This window comes from Zingiber officinale, chromosome 7B (assembly GCF_018446385.1).
Source record: "Zingiber officinale cultivar Zhangliang chromosome 7B, Zo_v1.1, whole genome shotgun sequence".
Classification (NCBI taxonomy): domain Eukaryota; kingdom Viridiplantae; phylum Streptophyta; class Magnoliopsida; order Zingiberales; family Zingiberaceae; genus Zingiber; species Zingiber officinale.
In genome coordinates, this window is record NC_055999.1 from 358,999 (window position 1) to 379,259 (window position 20,261).

Sequence of the window (20,261 nt, forward strand, 5' to 3'; positions counted from 1 at the left end):
TATGGATGGACAAAATGTACAGCCTGAGATTAATGTCAGGGCAATAGACCTCATAGTTGAGCAAAAAGAACATCAAAAGAGTCAAGGAAAGGTCAATCATATAGAATATTATCAATTAAGTTTGTTAGCTGTTCAAATCTTCATCGATGTTCTGAAAATAAGGTGAATATAGTTAGCACTTAGCAAAACAAAGACAACTGTGGTATTAAGATATTCTATCCAACAAGACTACTCACACTAGACGGTTCTCTGTAATGAAGATTGCGATACAGGCAGATGCATGTAGGGAGACAGTAAGGCAACCCTACTACTTTAATACAAATTATTATGGTATTGGCTAGTGCTATAGTCATCATGGGGCTGCCCTTTTTGGTCGTTTGGACAGTTCTTAAACCCAAGAGGGAAGTATGATACTTGGGTAATGATCTAGGATAGTGCCGTCATTCAAAGAAACATAGTAACAGGATAAGTCAGAAATGATGGAGCAATCTTCCACTGGGTGTTCCACCTTTGTCAATTGCATAATTCACTTCATATATATCACTTTAATGGAAAAAATGGTACCAAATGCTACAAATACAAACAAGCCCTCTGGAGCAGCCAGTTTTGCTAGCCAAGAGATTCTAGCAGCTAGCAACATGAAATTGATCCATTTTCTAGCAGAAAGCAACCTTGAGAGTTTGTCAATTGTCTCGAAGCTGCATTAATATATAAAGATACGTACCTCTAGCTGAGCCCTTCTAACCAGCCCCACAAGACACTGAATTGACCTACAAATTAAGCAGAAGAAATAGCTCCAATCAGCCTGATATGTAACCGTGCAAATTTCACAAAATGGAATCAAAATCTTTGACAGAATACCTTAGGTTCGATGCAGAGGCTTGTGATGCCAATACCACCATGATTCTAAGAGGGTGTTATAGACAAGCTGCCAGAATTTCTTTGTTTATTTTACTATCATCGAGCAACAAGAATAGCTACTAAAATGAGATGGGGGCATAGTGAAATGTTGATCTCACATAGCTGTTACTTGATAATATGTCAATCCTCCTAATTATAAATTGCTGCATAGCTAATTTCCTTGCAATATAGATGTACATAGTAGATAAAATAAGTATTACTCTATGCTCAACAAATTGTCACTTTGGCCAAATATATTTGAAATTCCATCCCAATTCCCTTGCTCACGTGCTTCCCAATATCCTCCCACATATTGGTAGCAATCGTCCTCCCTGTCTTTTCGAAACCATCTTGGTTGCCATCCCTTCTCTTGCAACTTCCTTGCCTAAAATAGTGACAATGTTATTCTGCCATGAGCCTTCTCTAAAGGAAAAAAAATAGAATCGAGTGACAAATTTCATAGGAGATGCATACAGGGGTTTGCAGGGAACATGCAGAAGGGATGATAGTGCAAAAACAACCACTATTGATATTGGAGATGCATGGAGAATAAGCCAATAAAATCAGTTCATTAATTTTCTGGTACTGATCGCAAGACTAGCTTATAGATATAATTTTATTATCAAGCATCAAATTTGACAAATTTTCACACTATATTACAAATTATATTTTTGTCCTCTACAACTTTTTGGAGTCTGTATTAAAATATTTCTTCTTGATAAAGAAAATATAAGAGTGCCCACCTCTCGTAATTACTATTTCTTCTTCCTATCCTATGCTTGATTATGCATCATGTTGGCATTACATCATGACATCCTTTTCAGTTCTCTAGTAAGTACAAATTTTAAAAAAAAATGTTATGATACCAATAAAGTTGGAAAAAAAAATATTTTCTTCGGTGATTTGTGAATATTAGTAAAGACACAGAGATAGGAAATCAGGCAATTAACAACATTCAAATGAATCAGTTTGAGAAAAGGGTGTGAGACAAAACACCTGTCTTTGTAATTGTTCCAGTCTGAGTTTCTCTGCATTTGCCAGTTCATATTCTCCATTTTCTAAATGTCTCTGATCAGGCCTTAAGCGGGAGTCACTTGGAGGCAACTTCTCCATCAAGGATGGTGTCAGCTCATTTAAGGAAATAGCGAATGGCGTGAGGTTGTATCGAGTTTGATTTACAAACTTATCTCGCTCCCAAAGAAGTACAGCTTCTGACATTGGATCATAACCCTTTGGCTTCATTGTTGGGTCTCCTAACACATAATACATCGCTTCATCCCACTTTCCTATCAGCATTGCTACCTTGCTACCAGTTCTATTATCTTGCACAAAACCATGCACCTGAACAAGAAAGAAAACTGCATGAGAAGATACCAGAGTTGAATAAAACATAAATAGAACAATTACGATTTTCCCATTCAATTTAGGGCTCCTATTTTGAGGGAAGGATATGTTTGGTCTAAGGAACCATCTGAAACTCATTTCAGTCAACCCAGATATGTGTTCCCAAGGTGCTACAATGTACTACAATGGTCCACTGAAAGTAAAGGCCAACATATCAAGGATATGAGAATCTGGTTGGTAGAATTCTTTCATAACAAAGTTATCAAGGCATTTGTGAAAGTAAAGAACAACCTATATTGGAAATGAGAATCCGGTTTGTAGAATTCTCAATAACAAAGTTATCAAGACATTTCTGAAATCACAGAAATCTTATTAAATTATCACCATATCCATTCATGAATGTTGAAAGTTATTGTCCAGTAGTACAAGTGCATGCACCAGTAGAAGTTACTAGATCGCAAATGCAATGGTAATATGATAGAAGGGAATAATATAATTCTTTGGACATAATTTCCACTGAAAAATAATACCTTGAAATGCCATATTTGATATTATTGGTGGTTTCATTTCTTAACAGTAGTTTCTTTCCTGTAAAGCCCCTTATTTATCATAGCAAGTAACTCAAGATTTTGGATTTTGTAATGGATGAAACTTCTGAAACAAGAAATCTTCTATAAAGGGCAATGATTATTTTACCTAATCAGCAACTCTTAACTAATTAGTATTGTAAATAACTTTCCTTAAAGATGTATCAAGTGGATAGAAGTGAAGTGTTTCAAAACCAAAATATCCAACATGCTTAAAGAAAGAACTAATATGAATTCCTTCAATTGCGTACACAGTCAATTATTCTACTAGAAGGAATGACATGGTAGTTAATAAAAATAGTTGACTCTACTGAGGTTTACATATTGTTTTTTTTTATTTTTTATGTAGCATTAAAAATAAGAGGCAATAAATGTTTCAGTACTGTCATAATGCAATGATAATGTCACAGAACAGAAATATCTGAATGGTCACAGCCATACCTGATGGGGATTTCGATCAATGATGGATTGTTCTTTGAACTTGAGCATACAGGAGTACTCGCCACTGCCCCTTATTCGCATAGTACCATAGTGATCACAATAAATTTTCCCAATAATTATGTTATATATAGAAGTGGTGACTTTACTCCACTGAAATGTCTCTCCATCTTCAAATTGAAGAGTGAGGATCCCAATAGGATCAAGCTGAATAGATCGACCCCAAAACTTTCCTTTAAGATTAGAGTCACCCCAAAATTTCCATCCTCTACCTTCACAGTGACAAGCAACAACCATTGGATGATGACTCACCTGAAAATTGTAGAAATATTTACTAAATCAAGTAATGTGATGTTGGGACAGAGGATCTTGTTGCAGGAATAAAAACACAATGATGAAAAGAGAACAAATGGTATAAGACGTATAGAGGGAAAAGGTAAAATTTTAGTTGTTCAAAGGAACATGAAGTCAAGGAAAAGGTATTGCTCATGATAACTTGCAATAGTGTACACTAATTGCTGCTAGGATAGCAACTTTGACCTTCTCAGAGAAGAAGCGGAGACCTTTGTCTGGATAATCAGCTTCATATGTCTCCCCAAGAAGAGGGTTGAAGGGTTTGCATTGTCGACCTTCTGTTGAAGCATAACCAGATACAGCAAATGCAGCAATGTGAAGAATCCTCATTAGGTTATTTCCCTGTTCCATTTTCAGCACATCCACTAATTATCAGCATCACAACAATAATTAAAGTAATGATCTGCATTGTGAAAGAATACTTCGACAACTTGCAAGTTCATTTTCTTCACACGGATGAATACTGAAAAAGAAAGTTCTAAAAGAAACACTAGTATCACCTTATGTGTAAAAGAGAATAACCATAATCTAAAAAATTGTAGAAGAAACATTTTATGATGTTAAGTTCTAAATTGTAGGAGAATGCCAGGAATTGAGGATGCTTAAGAGAGAAATGATGGTATGATTTGCTAGTCAATCCTGTTCTTTCAGAGAAAAAGAAAAATCGTAATCCCTAACCAAGAATCAGCAATCATTCGAATCAGAAGCTATTTTGATATCTACTCTAACAACATTTACTTATTATTTAATTTTAGCTTTAATTAAAATTTCTCTTTATAGGGCCATAATTAGATTTGGTATTATTTATTCGATCATAAAGGCCTATAAGGAGGAGAGTATCTGATCATTGAATAAAATTCTGCTATCCTCTCTTCCCTCCTCTAGCCATGAGATTACTAATTAAGGCATGCTGATACTTGTACTGCTTCAGATAGCTTCTGTATCTTTCAGTTTACCAAGCCACTTGCTATTTACTTTCTTGAGTCCAATGACATGACATCTTATCCACTCTTTTCTTTCAATTTGGGTTACACCTCTCAATCTTAGTCATCCTTGAATTTGTTCGTATTTATGCCTCTTGAGCTTCTTGAAAAACATTTTTGTTTGATGCAAATCTATTTCCATTGCATAAGTTTCTAAAAGATAAACTAGCTTACTGCCCCAAACTCATCATCTTGCCATCAAGGCTCCAAATAGATAGAATATGAGCTGCGATTTTTTCAATATCATTTCAACCTAGCATCAATTGGTTCAGTTGGAGTTGTTTCCATAAATGGAGTGTTCTTTCACCAGCCCACATATGTTGGGAAAAGTACCCAATTCTGACATCATATTGAAGTACCTCATATAAGCCTCATGTTTCCAGAAAAGCCCTTGGAGTTACACCTCAAGCACACAAGATTTCAAGGTGGTGTCCTTTAAGAATTCAAATTAAAGAAGAATTATAACAGATTCTCTGCAATTACTGCATTTTTTTTATATGCGATGACTAAAGTCTGTGGAAACTTATACAGGCTTATGCATGAAGCACAATACAGAAATCTGACTTGTGGCTTCATACACATGAGAGTTGAGACTAACAAGGTCTAATCAAGAGTCAACTTATGGAACAGTTCCGAGAAAATTTCACATATCACGAGGAAATTCATTTCCCATAAAGCTAGACTGTGATCCATTCATTTTTTATAATCTTTGTAGAGTGGTGATCAACCAGTAACGAGCTGTTTTTTGGACAGTCTACCACTCTACCTCAGAAATCTAGAGGTTCCTATCCTATCTTTCCTTAGCCAGTATAATCTAATCTGCAGAAAATTACCCTGCAAATTCCAGCAAAATTTCAATTTGCTGGCTACCAGGTAGCACTTTGTTATTCTTCTGTGATCTTAAATGTAAAGCAACCAAGTAACAAATTAAGCCAAAAGGCAGCTTCCCTGATCAACAAAATTTTACTCATACCACGGTAACTAATTGGCAGGTGTAGTATATTGAATAAGAACAAAAATTCTTCTTTGTCGGGTATGAAATTGACTACATGACAATATGATGGATGCATCTTTCTGTTTACACCAGCATCTGCTGAGTAAGTACCAAAGTGGAACATTGAGTTGCCATCATTTATGATTACAAGATCAATCATAGGCTCAATAGATAGAACTTTCATCTCTTAGACAAGTAGCCATACTTCTCAAATCTAGGTTTATAAAAGTATAGGATGGAAAAAAAAAAGACAAGTCAAAAGATCCAAAACATTAGCTAGAAAGTATCATGCACAATAAGATGGGCTGGCTAAAAGAAATTAATGTATGCAAAATATAGATAACTGTCTGGTGCATACTATGGACAAACGAAAGAATGCTGCAATATACTTTTCATCAAAGAAGTGTAACAAACAACTAGAAAAGTGTCTTCACTCTAGACATATCAGCACCATTTTTTAACCACTAATAAGGTTGCATAGACATTACAAGTGATAGTTCCAACAAAAATCACAGGTTAAACTTTGTAGAGTAGGATTGTCTGAAAATATTCAATGGGAAAAAAAAGTAATTGGTAGTCAATTTAGATTACTAGAATAAATTTAAGGGATCTAAGTTTTAATGAACAATAATCTAAACAATCAGATTAGAATATTATCCAAATGAAACACTGAACTGATAAGAATCAGACCTGCCTTCCCCACTCTAGTGCCCGATCAACCAAGTAGGAATATTCAAGATCCTCAAAGCATTTTTGGAGGGAAGAAAGTGGCTCATTGAAGTAAACTGGAAGACAGACTCCAGAAAGATCCTTCCCAATGTTTTCTTTAATTATCGACCACAATCCAACAGGCTTTTCTTTTTCCCTTGGTTCAGGCAATTTCTTCCTCCGCTTAACATAGGGATACTCAATTCTTCTGACCCCTAGAGTCACATCTTGAACATTGACAGAAAAGATGGATTCAATACCACAGGTGGATGCAATGCAATCATTACCCATGGCTTCCCTACTTCGGTAAGAAGCACTTCTTAGTGACTCAACAGATAAAAAATCTCTTGTATCAAAGAATGTTCCATCGTCTTCATCTGTATCAGCATCTGCACCTTGACTTTCATTGTCAACTTCAGAGTCAGTCGCTGTGCCCTCTGAGTTAACAGAATAGAAATCTGAAAAGGATCAAGTACTTTTTTAGAAATGCAAAAAAAAAACAAGTCCATCCAAAATGAAGTGTGTTTCAAGGTAAAGCATAGATTGATTAATCTATCTAAAACTTCCAATTGTCAACTGCCACCCTGAAAAGCAAAACAGCTACTCACAAATCGGATGTTGATGTTCTTACGAAGGGCATCGTAGGTAACGATGGGAACTTTAGAAGTTAAGATGCAGGTTAGTTGTTAAAATAAAAGTTGATGCTTTTGGATACCAACAAGGAAAAGAAAACAGAAAAACAAAGGGACAAAACAAGGTGATATGTTTCCAAGGTTAACAATCCAAAATCGTCATTGTCAGCTTAGAGAAACATTGAATAGGCAAGCATACTATTGACTTCGCAGCATAACTAATTGGGTAGGCAATTTGCCTTTCCTTTGTCTAAAACAATTGTAACATTATTAAGTACGCAACCCGCACATAGGTTATCTAGATTCCCTCCCATGAAGGAATGAGAATATATATAGATTGCCAAAGGAAATGCCTTTTAACACTTGATTTATAGTTTTAATATGTCAGGGATAGCTACTCAACAAACCCCAAACATACTAACCACTAAATCTTCCATTCACTATCCCCAGTTGGGCTTCACGCTCCTTTCTTTCATCAACTACTGTGGTCTCCAGTTCCACTTTCTCTGTCTGCATTGGAAGACAAAAGCACCAGAGATACAAGTTACCATACAACAAATATTGATGCTTAACATAGTACTCATATTCTCATAAAATTCAGTTACACGTGATACAACACATAACATAATATGATTAAATGTTTATGATTTTCTTTTCCATTTCTTGTTAAAGTTCATTACACAAGTTCGATATTTTTAAAGTAATGCTAGTATCTGAATCCATGTCCATTTTCCACCAACTCCACCTTACTTGCTGGGCCAGAGAAGTTCACCCTTTGAGCCCTCATCCCTCTGACCTCCCTATGAACACATAAATCAGCAATCAAAATGGACTAATCCAAGACATGGGATTCTTGGTTTCCTTATATATGGAAGTGAGACGCATCCAAATGGACTAATCCTTTTCGTAGTGAATGAACCTATTGTGCCATTTTGATCCCAAGCACTTAAATCATCTAAGCATATTAGACACAATCAATTTCCTGTTTCAGAGCTATATCACTTAGTTCTGCTAAAATGTGATATTGACCAGGTGCAATATACACACCTAATCATAATGAATGATCAAAAAGATATGATCAAATTAGTAGAATAATGATTTTATATGTCAAGGAGCTTTCTAACTAAAATATCAACGATCTGTAAACAAGTACACCCCACCCTTTTAGAAATAAGCCACCCGTGCAAAGCTTGCCTGAGAACTGATACAAACATTTGCCTGCTATTCTACAAGAACATAGAGAGATATTTTACCTCAAGCTGTCTTAATGTATCAAGTAAAATAAGATGTTTCTGTTGCAAGAACTTAAATCGGTCCTGCAGCTCAGAGACTTCAGATAGCATAATAGACTCGCATTCCTTCACTGCTAATTCATTCAGTCCTTCCTGCATCAGTTTTGCTCGTAATTTCTCAGTTGAGACAGTAACCTCTACTGACGATTCAGGTTCATTAATTTCTAATGAACGTGCAAAATGCTCCTTAGCAGACAATAGAGCATCAATCCATGCAGTACGGTCATCTCTAGCATCACACCGTAAATGGAGAGTTTTAGTACCAGTAAAAATATACAGTCTTTTATCATCAGACTTGCTGATGCGAACTGAAGAGACCTGAAAATTATTATTCATTGTTAACATGTTGAAATTATGAAACAACAAATAGAAAATAACATTGGATAACAAGATTTAGGAGGAACTAACAGGACTGACTCAAACACCATAATAAAGGAACTATTGAAAACTCATCATTAGCAGTGCAGAACAACATATTTTTGGTCATTTAATATTTGATAATAGTAAGCTAATATCAGAGAAAAGTAAAGTGTTTGACTTGGAGATAGAAAAATATGTGATTCAATCACATGGAAGTTAGGAGGCTTTCATGTAGCAAACATTAAATGATAGTATCAGTAATTTTTAGCAAAGCTTGCTTACACCTTCCATGATTGTTACTTTTCATATTCAAAACAATTATATAATCAAATTGAGCATTTAGAAGCATCTATCTTATTTTCATTTAACACTCTCATGTATATTCCTTGGTGTTTTATCTTGGTCATCTTATTGCTCGCTTTCAGCTTCTCTTATATGTAGTACTCTGACCGTGACAATTTGGCTGACAGTATTCAGTCATATTTTTCCATCTTCAATTTCACTGACAGAATTCTTTCATATTTTCTCAAACGAATAGGAGAATATGTTAACCTTCAATTTAAAATGAGATGAAAAATAAAGTGAATCTATTTTTTTTTAAAACAAAAAAAGGAAGACAAAAGCAGGTTCTTGGAAGAATAAAAAAAATAGAAATTACCATTTAGAGAAGGGTACAAAAAATAAACTGGATCCCCATCATCAGTAGCATCACAAAGTTCAATTTATATATAAAAATAAGAGCATGTCCTAGTCAATGAAGGGTTTTTGTATTTTAAGGAGACCAATAGTAGTGGAATGAATTTAAACTATCTAGAGATCCATGAAAACCAAGGTGAAAGGAGTTTGAATTTCAACATCTAAGAAGTCCAATGTTCCTAGGGTATATCGATTGGAAGTACCAACATCAATTCCCCAAACTCGCCGGAAAGAAAAGATGCATGGTGTCACAGAAAATAAATTAACAAGATAATCTACATGCAAGGTAAACGCGAAATCATCACTGCCGGAACAAAGAGAAACCCCATATCTCACCTTCAAATGTACCTCTCCAAATGGCTTCCATTGTTTCGTGGCTGACAGTCCCTGGTACCCTCCACTCCCCAAGCCCAACTGCTGTTCCTTCCTCACCCGTTTCAACGACTCCTCCCCGATGACCCTCACCCCAGACTCGCGCGCCGCCGGACCGAGCGATATCCGATGTGGCCCATGGACCTTATAGTATGATAACACCCCGTCCTGCAGCACGAACCATCGAGACCGCCACCCCTTCCCGTAGTTCACCCACTTCCACAGCACCCCCGCCACCGCCCCATTTCCGCTCGCGCCCCTCCCATCCCCGCTCTCTGGCGCCGCCGCCTCCTCAGCTTCCGTGTCGAGACACGCAGCGCCGTCGGAGTCCGAGAGGATCATTGGCTCCTGGATCAGCTTCTTGCTCGATGAGTTCCTGGTGGGGCTCTCCTCCCCATTCGTCGGCTTCGCGGCCTTAAGGCCCACCATGGGCGAGGGGTCCCCGCGGTCGCCCCGATCCAGAGACACAGGGGCAATGCAGCACAGCGGGTTCATCTCCGGGACGGCTTTGATGTTTCAAACAAAGTAGATGTTCCGGCCGACACAGAAACTCAGCGAAGAGGAGATCGAGAATAAAGGAACCGATGACGCCGACTCCGACTCAGCGAAGAGGAGCTACGGTCCAAGCGTCACCGTGCGAGGGCTCGCCGGAGCAACATTTGAGCGACTCATCCAGATCTGACGGAGATCAAGAGAGGGATGGGGTTTAGGGTAACGAGAATGTCAAACCGAGTGAGTGAAAAAGAGAAGACGAGCGCAATGAAGCCGACGAGGGCGGCAGATCCATTAAATTCGCTGATCGGCGCAGCAGAAACGGCGGCAGCAACAGCAGCAGTGTGGCAGGCGGTGGACAGTGGGGAGAGAGACTACGATGGGCATCGAGCGGATCCTCCGTTCGCCACTCCGTTGCGATCCTTCTTGCAATGCCTTATAATTCTCGCCAAGCGCGCACGACAAAGGTGGAACCCAGATACCCATCCCTTCACAACCGGAGTACACCGATGGGTAAGTCGCGAAGGAACGAGAACTCGGAGAGCCCACTCGATGGGATCGGCTGTTGGGACCATTGCCACGGCTGACTTTGCAGTGGGGCACGGCTCGTGAGCGATGCTGGTGTTTTACGGGACAGGCGTCGGTCGGTGCCTTTTTCTCCGATGTGTTGGCCCCGGCCCGTACGGCATCGCTGCTCGATGCGATCACGGTGCTGGTTTCGGGACAAGTTAACGAGTTTCGGGTGCGGAATTGTGAGCGGTCCCACACGTCAATGCCAGTCACCGAGCAGGTATAAATCGGGCTAGCACGAAACGTGGACTCGAGCTGTGTTAAAAAGGATGGCTAAACAGCGGCAGAGCCGTGCTAGGTCCGGCCCAGATACGTTGCAGATTGGGCCGGCCGAGTGCAGATTGGACCAAGGGGCCGGGCGGGTGGCTTGTCCCGCCGTGACAGAAGTGCAAGCGTTGGAAGACAACGTCTACGATGTACTTTTAGTCATCAAAAAGACAAAAACTACTGTGACGATTAACGACGTTCGGAGACAGGGACATCGAATTAACTGGACGTCAATGTACTTGCAGAAGTTGGAAATTAACCATGGGAGTGAAGATCGATGTGCTTGGTGAGCTTGGATGGTTGCAGTAAGCAACAAAGCATCATTAACCTGATTGGGGACCATTGCCACTACGAGGACAGCACCACATTACCCATACCTGTTTTTTAGTATAAAACAATTATACATGTTTAAGTGCCTGAGCATTGCTCCCTTTAATTTTTTTTTTTTTTTTGATGAAGACAGATCTGAAACTTCAGACTTCATCAACCACAGGAAAAAGTCTCTAAAAACTGCCTTAGTCCCCCTTAACAAGTCTTGTAGATGCGTAACGGCATGAAACTGCCCACTAGTTATCTTGCCAATTACGTTGCTGTCCCATTACTTTTCCCTTTCTTTTTTCTTTTTAATCATGCAGTCATTGTCGATGGGCATTCTGATTCTCCATATGCCCATCCCTCAATGAATGCATTTGTTGCAGGAACCATTAATTCACACTTTAATCAAATCAAGCATTGTGTGTGTGTGTGTGGAAGCCACACACCAAAGACTTAGGCATAGTAAAGATCTCGTTCGTTATCAGTGAGTGCTATGAGATGTCATGGCCCTACTAAACGGAACAAGTAGATTTACATTTATGGCTAAACCTCCATCCCCAAGTCCAAAGATTTATCAAAGCAGTGAAGGGACCAGATTTGTGTGCGAAAAGACAAATAATGGGACCGAGCAACAACGCTCATCAAATTGGCTTTAGGTACTTTTAACTTATCTGCACAAGATTCTGACAATCTTAAGCAATCATTTGCCTCTTGATTGCTGATCATATATGATCAATCAAGCGCTCACCAGTAAGAATTGTCTCATGCTGGAAGTTTCCAAGCACATAATCCAATCAAAGAAGATTAAAAGATGGATATACGGCCAAGTTTGGCGAGACCATTACTGAAAACAAACTGATTAACACAAGGCAAATTGAAATGGCTAATAACAGTTAGTTTTACCTGTTCAAGGATGATGTTACCAAATTGACACATCTATGGACATCCATGGTCTTCCTCGAGCTGAACCATGCACCTAACAAAGCTTTGTTATGTACACACGAACATAATCTATGAACAGAATGAGTCATAATGTTATATGAACAAGAGGGGTCTTCGATCAGTCACAATGGTGGTGGTGCCAGGGATTGAATACGTGGTAGAAACCAGAGAGCCAATGGTGGCAGATGCCATAACAAATTTTAAGGAAATGCAGAGAACCAGCAGGTGTGCCTAACTAAGATTAATACACCTTAACTAAGATTGACGTTCACATGCTCCGGCGTCCCACTTTCTGTCTGTTGTGCAACTAGTTCAATGCCAAGTTGGCCCTTGTCGCCAGCACCAAATGCATACAGTTTCCCAGAATCTGTTAGAGCAAAGGTATGTGCATTCCAGTAGATTGAGTTTGTGAGGCTAATTTGAACTACCCTTTCATTGATGTTCTTCAATGAAGTTACTAATTTTGGGCTGAGTACATTGGCATGCCTGTTACCCTGCAAAAAAGATAAAGGCTTAGGTCAGCTCATCCATGTACACGGCTCAGCGCCGAGTGAATGAAAACTAACTGCCAGGATCCCAGTATTTAGAGCCACTGAACGAAATGCAAAGGGAAATGCAAAAAATTGGGTTCTGGATAACCACATCACTGACAGTGAAGGCACTATTGGTAATCTTGGTGCCAATTTAGTTGCCTATATTGCTAACAAAAAGATTATAACTAGAGGAGCATGACAAACCTGACTGTCGATGGCAGTAGAATGACCCAAACTGGAGGATTCTCCACAGCCGAAGGAGTAAACATCCCCAGTGTCAGACACGACAAACGTAGTATAGTCGCCGGTTGCGACATGTACAGCCTTGATAGTAGCCAGGGATTCTATCACCTTGGGAACAGATTCACACTCCTCATTCCCATGGCCCAAACAGCCATAACGTCCCCATCCCCATGTGCAAACACGCCCATCTCTCCCCACAACAGCAGCATGCCACGCACCTGCGGCAACCACCATAGGTTGCAGGTTTAGAGTCTGAAACTGCTCGATCAACCTTGGGTATTTTTCATCTGTCCTCGAACCATGACCAAGCTTCCCTCCTAAGCCGCAGCCCACAGAGTAGACGGACCTGCATGATGCAAATGCAAGCATAAATTTGACATTACATTCAATCCTCAAGCTTTGTGTTGGATATGAAATAGATTACTCATGCAGTAGAATAGCCAATAGGCATGCAAAAGCAAATTGAAAGTTCATGCAGTTTCTGAATTGAACCAACATAAGTGTAGCATGGAGGTAAGGCAATGACAAGCAGCTGGAAGTCTCGAATATCTGGGACTGGTGGGACATTGAAGTAAAAAAACGAATGTTTGAAACAACATGTGATGGGCTTTTTTTTAATTCAGTTTAACCACCACACCATGTCCGAGCAGTTTTAATAGAGACTAGTGTGAAGGAGAAAAGGTTGGGACTGATTGTTAAGAGTACAAGTAGGATAAAACTTACATGCCACTTGGTTGACAGGCCAATGCTAGCAGGTAACAATAACCAGCAGCAATCTGAACCACTGGTATGTTCTCAAGAGGACCCTGTAGAAGACGAGGTACCAGGTCATTCGGCTCTGTCTGATGGCCAAGCTTTGAGTCAGTCCCCCAGCAGAAAGTGTAGATCCTGCCTTCTCGAGAAAGAACAGCCGTGAAGAAGTTCCCAATTGCTGCCTGAACAACATATACATTTTTCAATGATTCCACCAGCTGGGGAGTAGTCACCACAGTGGAACCTTGTGCTCCATATTCCGCCTCTCCAAATGAGTCCTTTCCAAATGCATAAACTCTTCCAGCATCACTAATCAGCATCGTTCTCCCTGCTCCAGCTGCTGCTTGTATAATCCGAATACCTTGCAATGATCTGTGAAGCACCAAATGTTTCTTGTCCTTGTTATGCATTAATGTGCATCGACTGTACGAAGCAACTGGAAATTAAATGAACCTTATAAGTCGAGGTTTCCACTCCTCTTCAGTGGTGCCATGTCCAAGCTGCCCTGAATTGTTCGACCCAAAGGAATATACTGATCCAGACGAAGTCACGGCAATGCTATGACCAGGGCCAGCAATAGCATGAGAATTTTCTCGTCTGCAACAGCCCTCACCAGCTAATATATACCTAAGAACTAATTTCCAGGACCCCCCACAGCGTTGCTTAAGAAAGTCCTTCTCTTCAGAAGTCATTGGCTTAAATATAGCCCGTTTTTGACACATATCCAAAGCCGCAAGCTCGGCAATAGATAATTGAAAATCAGGGGTGAAATTGGCAGGCTTCCTGAAAAATGTACATGTTGCCTGCCACAAACAGTGGAATCCATCAGTGGCAATATCAATTCTATTAACAAAAGAAACATCAGATGCAACTTGCCTCCAGATTAGCAAGATCATGGGGATCCAAATTGCAAGAAGTAAGAACATGGAGAACAATTGAGGGGTTTGCAGCCAAAGGGAATTCCCCTGGGGTGGAATCTCCAAAGCAATGCCGTTGCGCACGTTGGAATGTTTGCTGCAATGGGGACACAAGAGAGAGGGACGAATCTACAATCGTGTGAAAAGTTATTGAGGAACTGCTACCACTAGCGGTGGCATCCATCGGGCACTGTCTAATTCTTAGTTCCCAAACCTGAAGCAGTGGGGTTATTTCAAGCAAAAGCTTATATCTGAAACACCACCTCCAGTGTACCACTTCAAGATATTGACAAACAGGAAGTGGCAGCAAAGACCAAGAACAATCCTTCACATTACTTTTGGGATGAGTATTTGCAAAATAACAAGTCAGATCTTCTTACTCCAATCCTCAAACTTGTCAAATTTTGGCATATTTTGGTCACAAAGCATACTAACATATGAAAATCCTGAATGAAGAAACAATAAAGAGAAGTTGGTCAATATCTCAGTCATATTATAAATAATTTTCATGGGGAACCATCCAAATTAAGAAGAGGAAATAAACCGTAAATCAAACAAATACACTAATAAAGTTTAGAAAAACAAAGATTGAGACACATTTTTGTTTTAAAAGATGAGATAAAACTCGTACGAAACAAGTAGGAAAAGCAATCATAATCACAGATGGAGATTAAGGATGTAATAAAAAAAGTAAAGCAAGATCGATCATCAAAAGAAATTGAGAAGCTTTGGGCAGGATAAGCCCTTGTTTGAAACAGGAAAGAAGGAAAATTTAGCCTGCAAGATGTGGATCTCTAGCACAAGCAGGATTTTAAAACAATTACTTAAGCTCAAAGCTATTATTGCAATGTTTGTGAAAAGTTTGGAAGCAATCGATGTCCTGGACGATCTAGAGCAAGTCTAAGCTTCATATAACTATATAGGAAACCCTCAAAGGAAAAAAGAGCAAAAGAAGGAAGCCAAGTACAACAAGGAAAGGAAATGATCCAGGCAGTACAAGCTTCCAAACAAAGCATATTCCCAGAGATGTTCTCAAAGAGAAAGAGAAGTATTCCACTCCAGAAGATATTTCGCCGAACGAATCCCACAATCGTCAATAAATTCTGCGACTTTGTTACACACACCACGAAACAGATAACCAAGGGGAAAGCAATCTTGAAGAATAAGTTCAGACGACGTAAAGAAACAAAACTAAAAAAAAATTAAAAATTCAATTCACAGGATAAGATACAAATGCCCATAAACATAATCAAACATCAATGAGAACAGACAACCCTTTTGCTTTTTCCCCAAAAAACGGGATGAGAAAAGGAAATGTTGAATCTTTAGGTCAACTTGGAAACAAATCAGTATCGGAAATCACATGCCAAACTTCATTTCACAAAAAAAGGAAACAGAATACCAGAGCTAGAGGCAGACGAGAGGACCATTCAGGTAAACATAGCCAAGAAATAACATTAAAAAAAAATCAAAATTTTAAGTGCAGATCGAACAAACAAAGATCGAGAAAATCAGAGAACGCTGCAAAAGGCTGCAGATCATTCGACAATTCCATCGGGAGCGAGAGATGCTACCGGACTGATGAGCGACAACTATCCGGGCGCTTCCCTCGTCCTTTCCCCCGATTCTTCTCCACGATTACAATAAATTAGAGACGGAATCGGAACTCGACGCGATCGGGACACTTCAGGTACCGGATCGAGATCGAGAGGAGGAATCCGATGGGGTGGGAGGGGTAGAGACGTGGAGAAGATGAGGGAGGAACGAGGTGAACAGAGTGATGAGGTGTCATCAGGGAGGAGGACAATTCCCAGTTTTATACGCACTCGGCCCGGGAGACCCACACGTTAGCTACAGCGATACAATTGGGCCGGAGCTTGCCAGGCCGAGCCTGTTTTATTACATTGTAGTATTATTTTAATCAATTTTTTAATTCTTTTATTAAACTTCTAATTCTTTCGTTTAGACATTTCCACCCCTTAAAATAAAATTATTATAATATTTTGTTTAAAAAAATTACAACTTACAGATATAGTACCTACAATATTAAAGGTGATTGTTTGTGCAAAGTGCATTTTTTTTTTTAGAAAAGTAGTAATTCACTCAAAATATATGTAGTTTATGAGAAATATTTTTACTCTAGTACAACGACTTTATACGGAGAAGATCATGCATCTCCCAAACATAAAACAACTTGAAAATTGCTTCCGCGGGAGATTGTATAGTTTGCATGAATCATTGAAGCCTGGAGTTCAAAAGTAATATATATGTAACTAACCTGAACAGAAGACACATGTATACTTCTTCACAAGAAGATCTTTAATGTTGTGCAAAGTCCGCAAAAGCTTTAAGTTTTCAATCTAGCAACAGTATGGTCTAGAGGGATAGATGCACAGTTGGTGTATATTTATTTATGGGACTTGATGTGAGAGATATCATCCTCTTTATCACCTTGTTTTTCAGGATGATTAAATATTTATTCTAATAAATTTTAGAAAAGATTAATTAGATTTATTTTAGATAATGTAGAGATAGTTAGAGTTTTATTGAGATAAGTTTTAGAAAAAATCAATTAAATTTTTTAACGGATAAACTAAAATAATTATTTAAAATTTAAAAGTAAAAAGACTGAGCTATGTTATTAACGGATTAGAATTTGAAAGTATTACACGACATATGTAGCTGATGCCCGGTAACATTGGTAACATTGTTGTGTGTTATCTAATAATATTTCTGGTGTGATATCCTTCCATGTATAAAGGGAATTAAAGAAATTTTTATTCTAATAAAACGTAAGTCTAAGATTGATATTTTGAGTGAGCCTAATGACTTCATGATTTATCTTGATTGTCAATTAGAAATTTTCATTGAATCGGTCACTTTTAAAATCGAAAAATTGAATTATTAAAAATAAAAATAAAAATACTTTATGTTTATCTCTTGTAAAATGTAATTATATCTTTTATAAAATAAAATTATATAAGAATCAAAATAGTCTCCTATCTTTATGAAAATGGATTTTTTTCAAAAATATAATAAGACGATTCCAATTATAATATCAGTAGAGAATGAAGTACAATAAATATAAAGAGAGAATATTCTAGATCCAGGATTGAAACAAGACCAAGATTTCGGATGGATAGGGTATTAGTATATCGGACAAATAAAAATAAGCAATTTAAATCATTCAGATTTATGCTCTAGTTAATTTCATTCATTAGAAAATTACACTAATAATTGATCCGAAATCTATTCTATATGGAATATTAGCTATCAGAATTAACATTTATGATCTAAATCTAATTCAGTCCCTATATTAACATTTATGATCTAAATCTAATTCAGTCAAACATAATGATCAAAATATTAATTCACTCATTAAATTAAATTACGATAAAAAAAGTCACCTATATGTATTATTGGTCACTAATTGGTTGTTAGATTAATTTAAATTAGCAACTGAATATTTGATCATTAAAATTAGGTATTTTTTGTGTGACTTAGATCTATTTAGTGAATCTAATAAGTCATTACAGGAAATAGTATTATTATATTTAAAAAAAAAAAAACTAGATTCTACCAATCTTACTGGGACTTATGTGTGAGATATCATCTCTTTATCATTTTTTTTTTCAGGATGATTAAATATTTATTCTAATAAATTTTAGAAAAGATTAATTAGGTTTATTTTAGATAATGTAGAGATAGTTAGAGTTTAAACTCAAGATAAGTTTTAGAAAAAATCAATTAAATTTTGTATCGGATAAACTATAAAATTTTTTTTTTTTTTTTTTAAAAAAGACTGAGCTATGTTATTAACGGATTAGAATTTGAGCTATCCCGGTAACATTGGTAACATTGCTCTGTTTTATCTAATAACATATTTCGGGATAATGGTGTGATATCCTTTCATATATAAAGGGAATTAAGATTTAAATTTTAACTGTGATTATTGTAAGATATTTTTCTGAATATTGGTATTTTGGATGAGTCAAAATGATTTTATGATTTATCTTAATAGTTAGTTAGAAATTTTAATGAAACCAAATCGATCATCTCTGAAATTAATTGAAAAACTAAATTATTAAAAATAAAAAAATAAAAATTAAAAAAAAAATTATCTATAGTAAGATGTAATTATATTTTTTTATAAAATTAAATTATATAAAAATCAAAATATATAAATAGATTTTTTCAGAATAATAATAAGACGATTCCAATTATAATATTGGTAGAGAAGGAAATACAATAAATGCAAAGAGAGAATATTCTGTATTCAAGATTGAAGAAGGCCAAGATTTCCATATGAACAGATAGGGTATTAATATATTGGACAAATAATTTCAATGGAATAATTAGAATAGTACAAATTTAGTATTTTTATGAATGTGACATTAAAAATTTACGTTTTACTTCATAATCGTATTTTTCTTTCAAAAATAAGTAATTTAAATTATTATTTATGCTCTATTGCTAGTTAATTTCATTTATTAGAAAATTATAGATCCGAAAATTTGTTTTATATGGAATATCAGAATTAACATTTATGACCTAAATCTAATTCAGTCTTTATATTAGGTAACGAAATTAGATTTCCATCCAAATGATAGATTGAAATTCAATTTCGGCCGCTATTTGTTAAAATAGAAAAAAATTTTTATAAATTTGTAATTGAAAATTGTTTCGATGGTTAATTTTAACTATCGAATATTAATTTGATCGTTATATTATATAACGATCGAAATATTAATACAGTCACTAAATTAAATTACGATAAAAAAATACACCTATATGTATTACTGGTCACTAATTGGTTGTTAGATTAATTTAAATTAGCAACTGAATTTTTATCATGAAAATTAGGTATTTTTATTATATTTTTTTTAAAAAAAACCAGATTCTACAAATGTTACCAGAGCGTTTGGTTTATTTTTATTTTTATTTTCAGAAAACTATAACTTTTATTTTCTAAAAAATAGCTTTTTTCCATTTTCCGTTTTCTCAAAAAATACTATCTCTGTTTTTTAGAAAATGAACCTAAAAAATATAAACTAAACGCATTTTTAATTTTCTAAAAAAAAAATAAAACAAACGTCCAATTATCATACTTTCTGTTTTCAATTATTACAACATCAATTATTAGGTATATTTTGATGAAATTTATTAATTATACAGAAACCTATTTATTACTTTTCTTATTTTTATTAGCCTCTTTTATTTAGTCATTTCCATGTTAAAATTAAAATCACCATAATAACTGCCTATATTTTTTTAGGAAAATAAAAAGTCGTCAGGGACTTATGCTATAAAAGAGTAAATTAACTTATTCAATATTAATCAAGCGGTCTTTTTAAAATACAAAATAATCTAAAATAGCTTTTAATCTCAATCCTTGTAAAGAACCTTAGCGATCCAATCAATTATTGTATCTTTAATTGTAAATTACGTATCATCGAGGTTCTAATTTGTTCCATTTCTATATGTTTGCGGTTCTCCCATCCATTTTAAAGATATTGACCATATCACGTCCACATGCACCGCCGTCCCGAGCCCATTTCTTAATGATGGA

The 20,261-nt window shown here is 36.7% G+C and overlaps 2 protein-coding genes across 2 annotated transcripts; both read right to left on the minus strand.

Annotated features, from left to right (window-relative positions):
• Positions 1-470: 470 nt before the first annotated feature.
• On the minus strand, positions 471-10,585 carry LOC122004857 (oxysterol-binding protein-related protein 1D-like). The gene is made up of 9 exons (XM_042559682.1): positions 9,625-10,585; positions 8,194-8,550; positions 7,363-7,450; positions 6,291-6,766; positions 3,810-3,965; positions 3,273-3,581; positions 1,897-2,241; positions 862-1,285; positions 471-770 (listed from the first exon to the last, which is right to left on the minus strand). The coding sequence occupies exons 1-8, from the start codon at positions 10,153-10,155 to the stop codon at positions 1,118-1,120; spliced, it is 2,430 nt and encodes an 809-aa protein (XP_042415616.1). The 5' UTR covers positions 10,156-10,585; the 3' UTR covers positions 471-770; positions 862-1,117.
• A 1,560-nt stretch (positions 10,586-12,145) lies between these two features.
• LOC122004861 (ultraviolet-B receptor UVR8-like) lies at positions 12,146-16,481 on the minus strand. The gene is made up of 6 exons (XM_042559685.1): positions 16,267-16,481; positions 14,652-15,138; positions 14,229-14,578; positions 13,746-14,147; positions 12,984-13,368; positions 12,146-12,740 (listed from the first exon to the last, which is right to left on the minus strand). The coding sequence occupies exons 2-6, from the start codon at positions 14,874-14,876 to the stop codon at positions 12,498-12,500; spliced, it is 1,605 nt and encodes a 534-aa protein (XP_042415619.1). The 5' UTR covers positions 14,877-15,138; positions 16,267-16,481; the 3' UTR covers positions 12,146-12,497.
• Positions 16,482-20,261: the final 3,780 nt, after the last annotated feature.

What these genes read in the sequence shown, in the direction of transcription:
- LOC122004857 (XM_042559682.1), bottom strand. Translation starts at nt 10,155, where the DNA reads ATGAACCCGCTGTGCTGCATTGCCCCTGTGTCTCTGGATCGGGGCGAC. An exon ending in CACTAGAGTGGGGAAGGCAG is followed by an intron (nt 3,966 to 6,290) that starts GTCTGATTCTTA and finishes AAAATGGAACAG; the next exon opens with GGAAATAACCTAATGAGGAT. An exon ending in TCCGCTTCTTCTCTGAGAAG is followed by an intron (nt 3,582 to 3,809) that starts GTCAAAGTTGCT and finishes TACAATTTTCAG; the next exon opens with GTGAGTCATCATCCAATGGT.
- LOC122004861 (XM_042559685.1), bottom strand. Translation starts at nt 14,876, where the DNA reads ATGGATGCCACCGCTAGTGGTAGCAGTTCCTCAATAACTTTTCACACG. An exon ending in TGGAAACCTCGACTTATAAG is followed by an intron (nt 14,148 to 14,228) that starts GTTCATTTAATT and finishes GGTGCTTCACAG; the next exon opens with ATCATTGCAAGGTATTCGGA. An exon ending in CTACTGCCATCGACAGTCAG is followed by an intron (nt 12,741 to 12,983) that starts GTTTGTCATGCT and finishes TCTTTTTTGCAG; the next exon opens with GGTAACAGGCATGCCAATGT.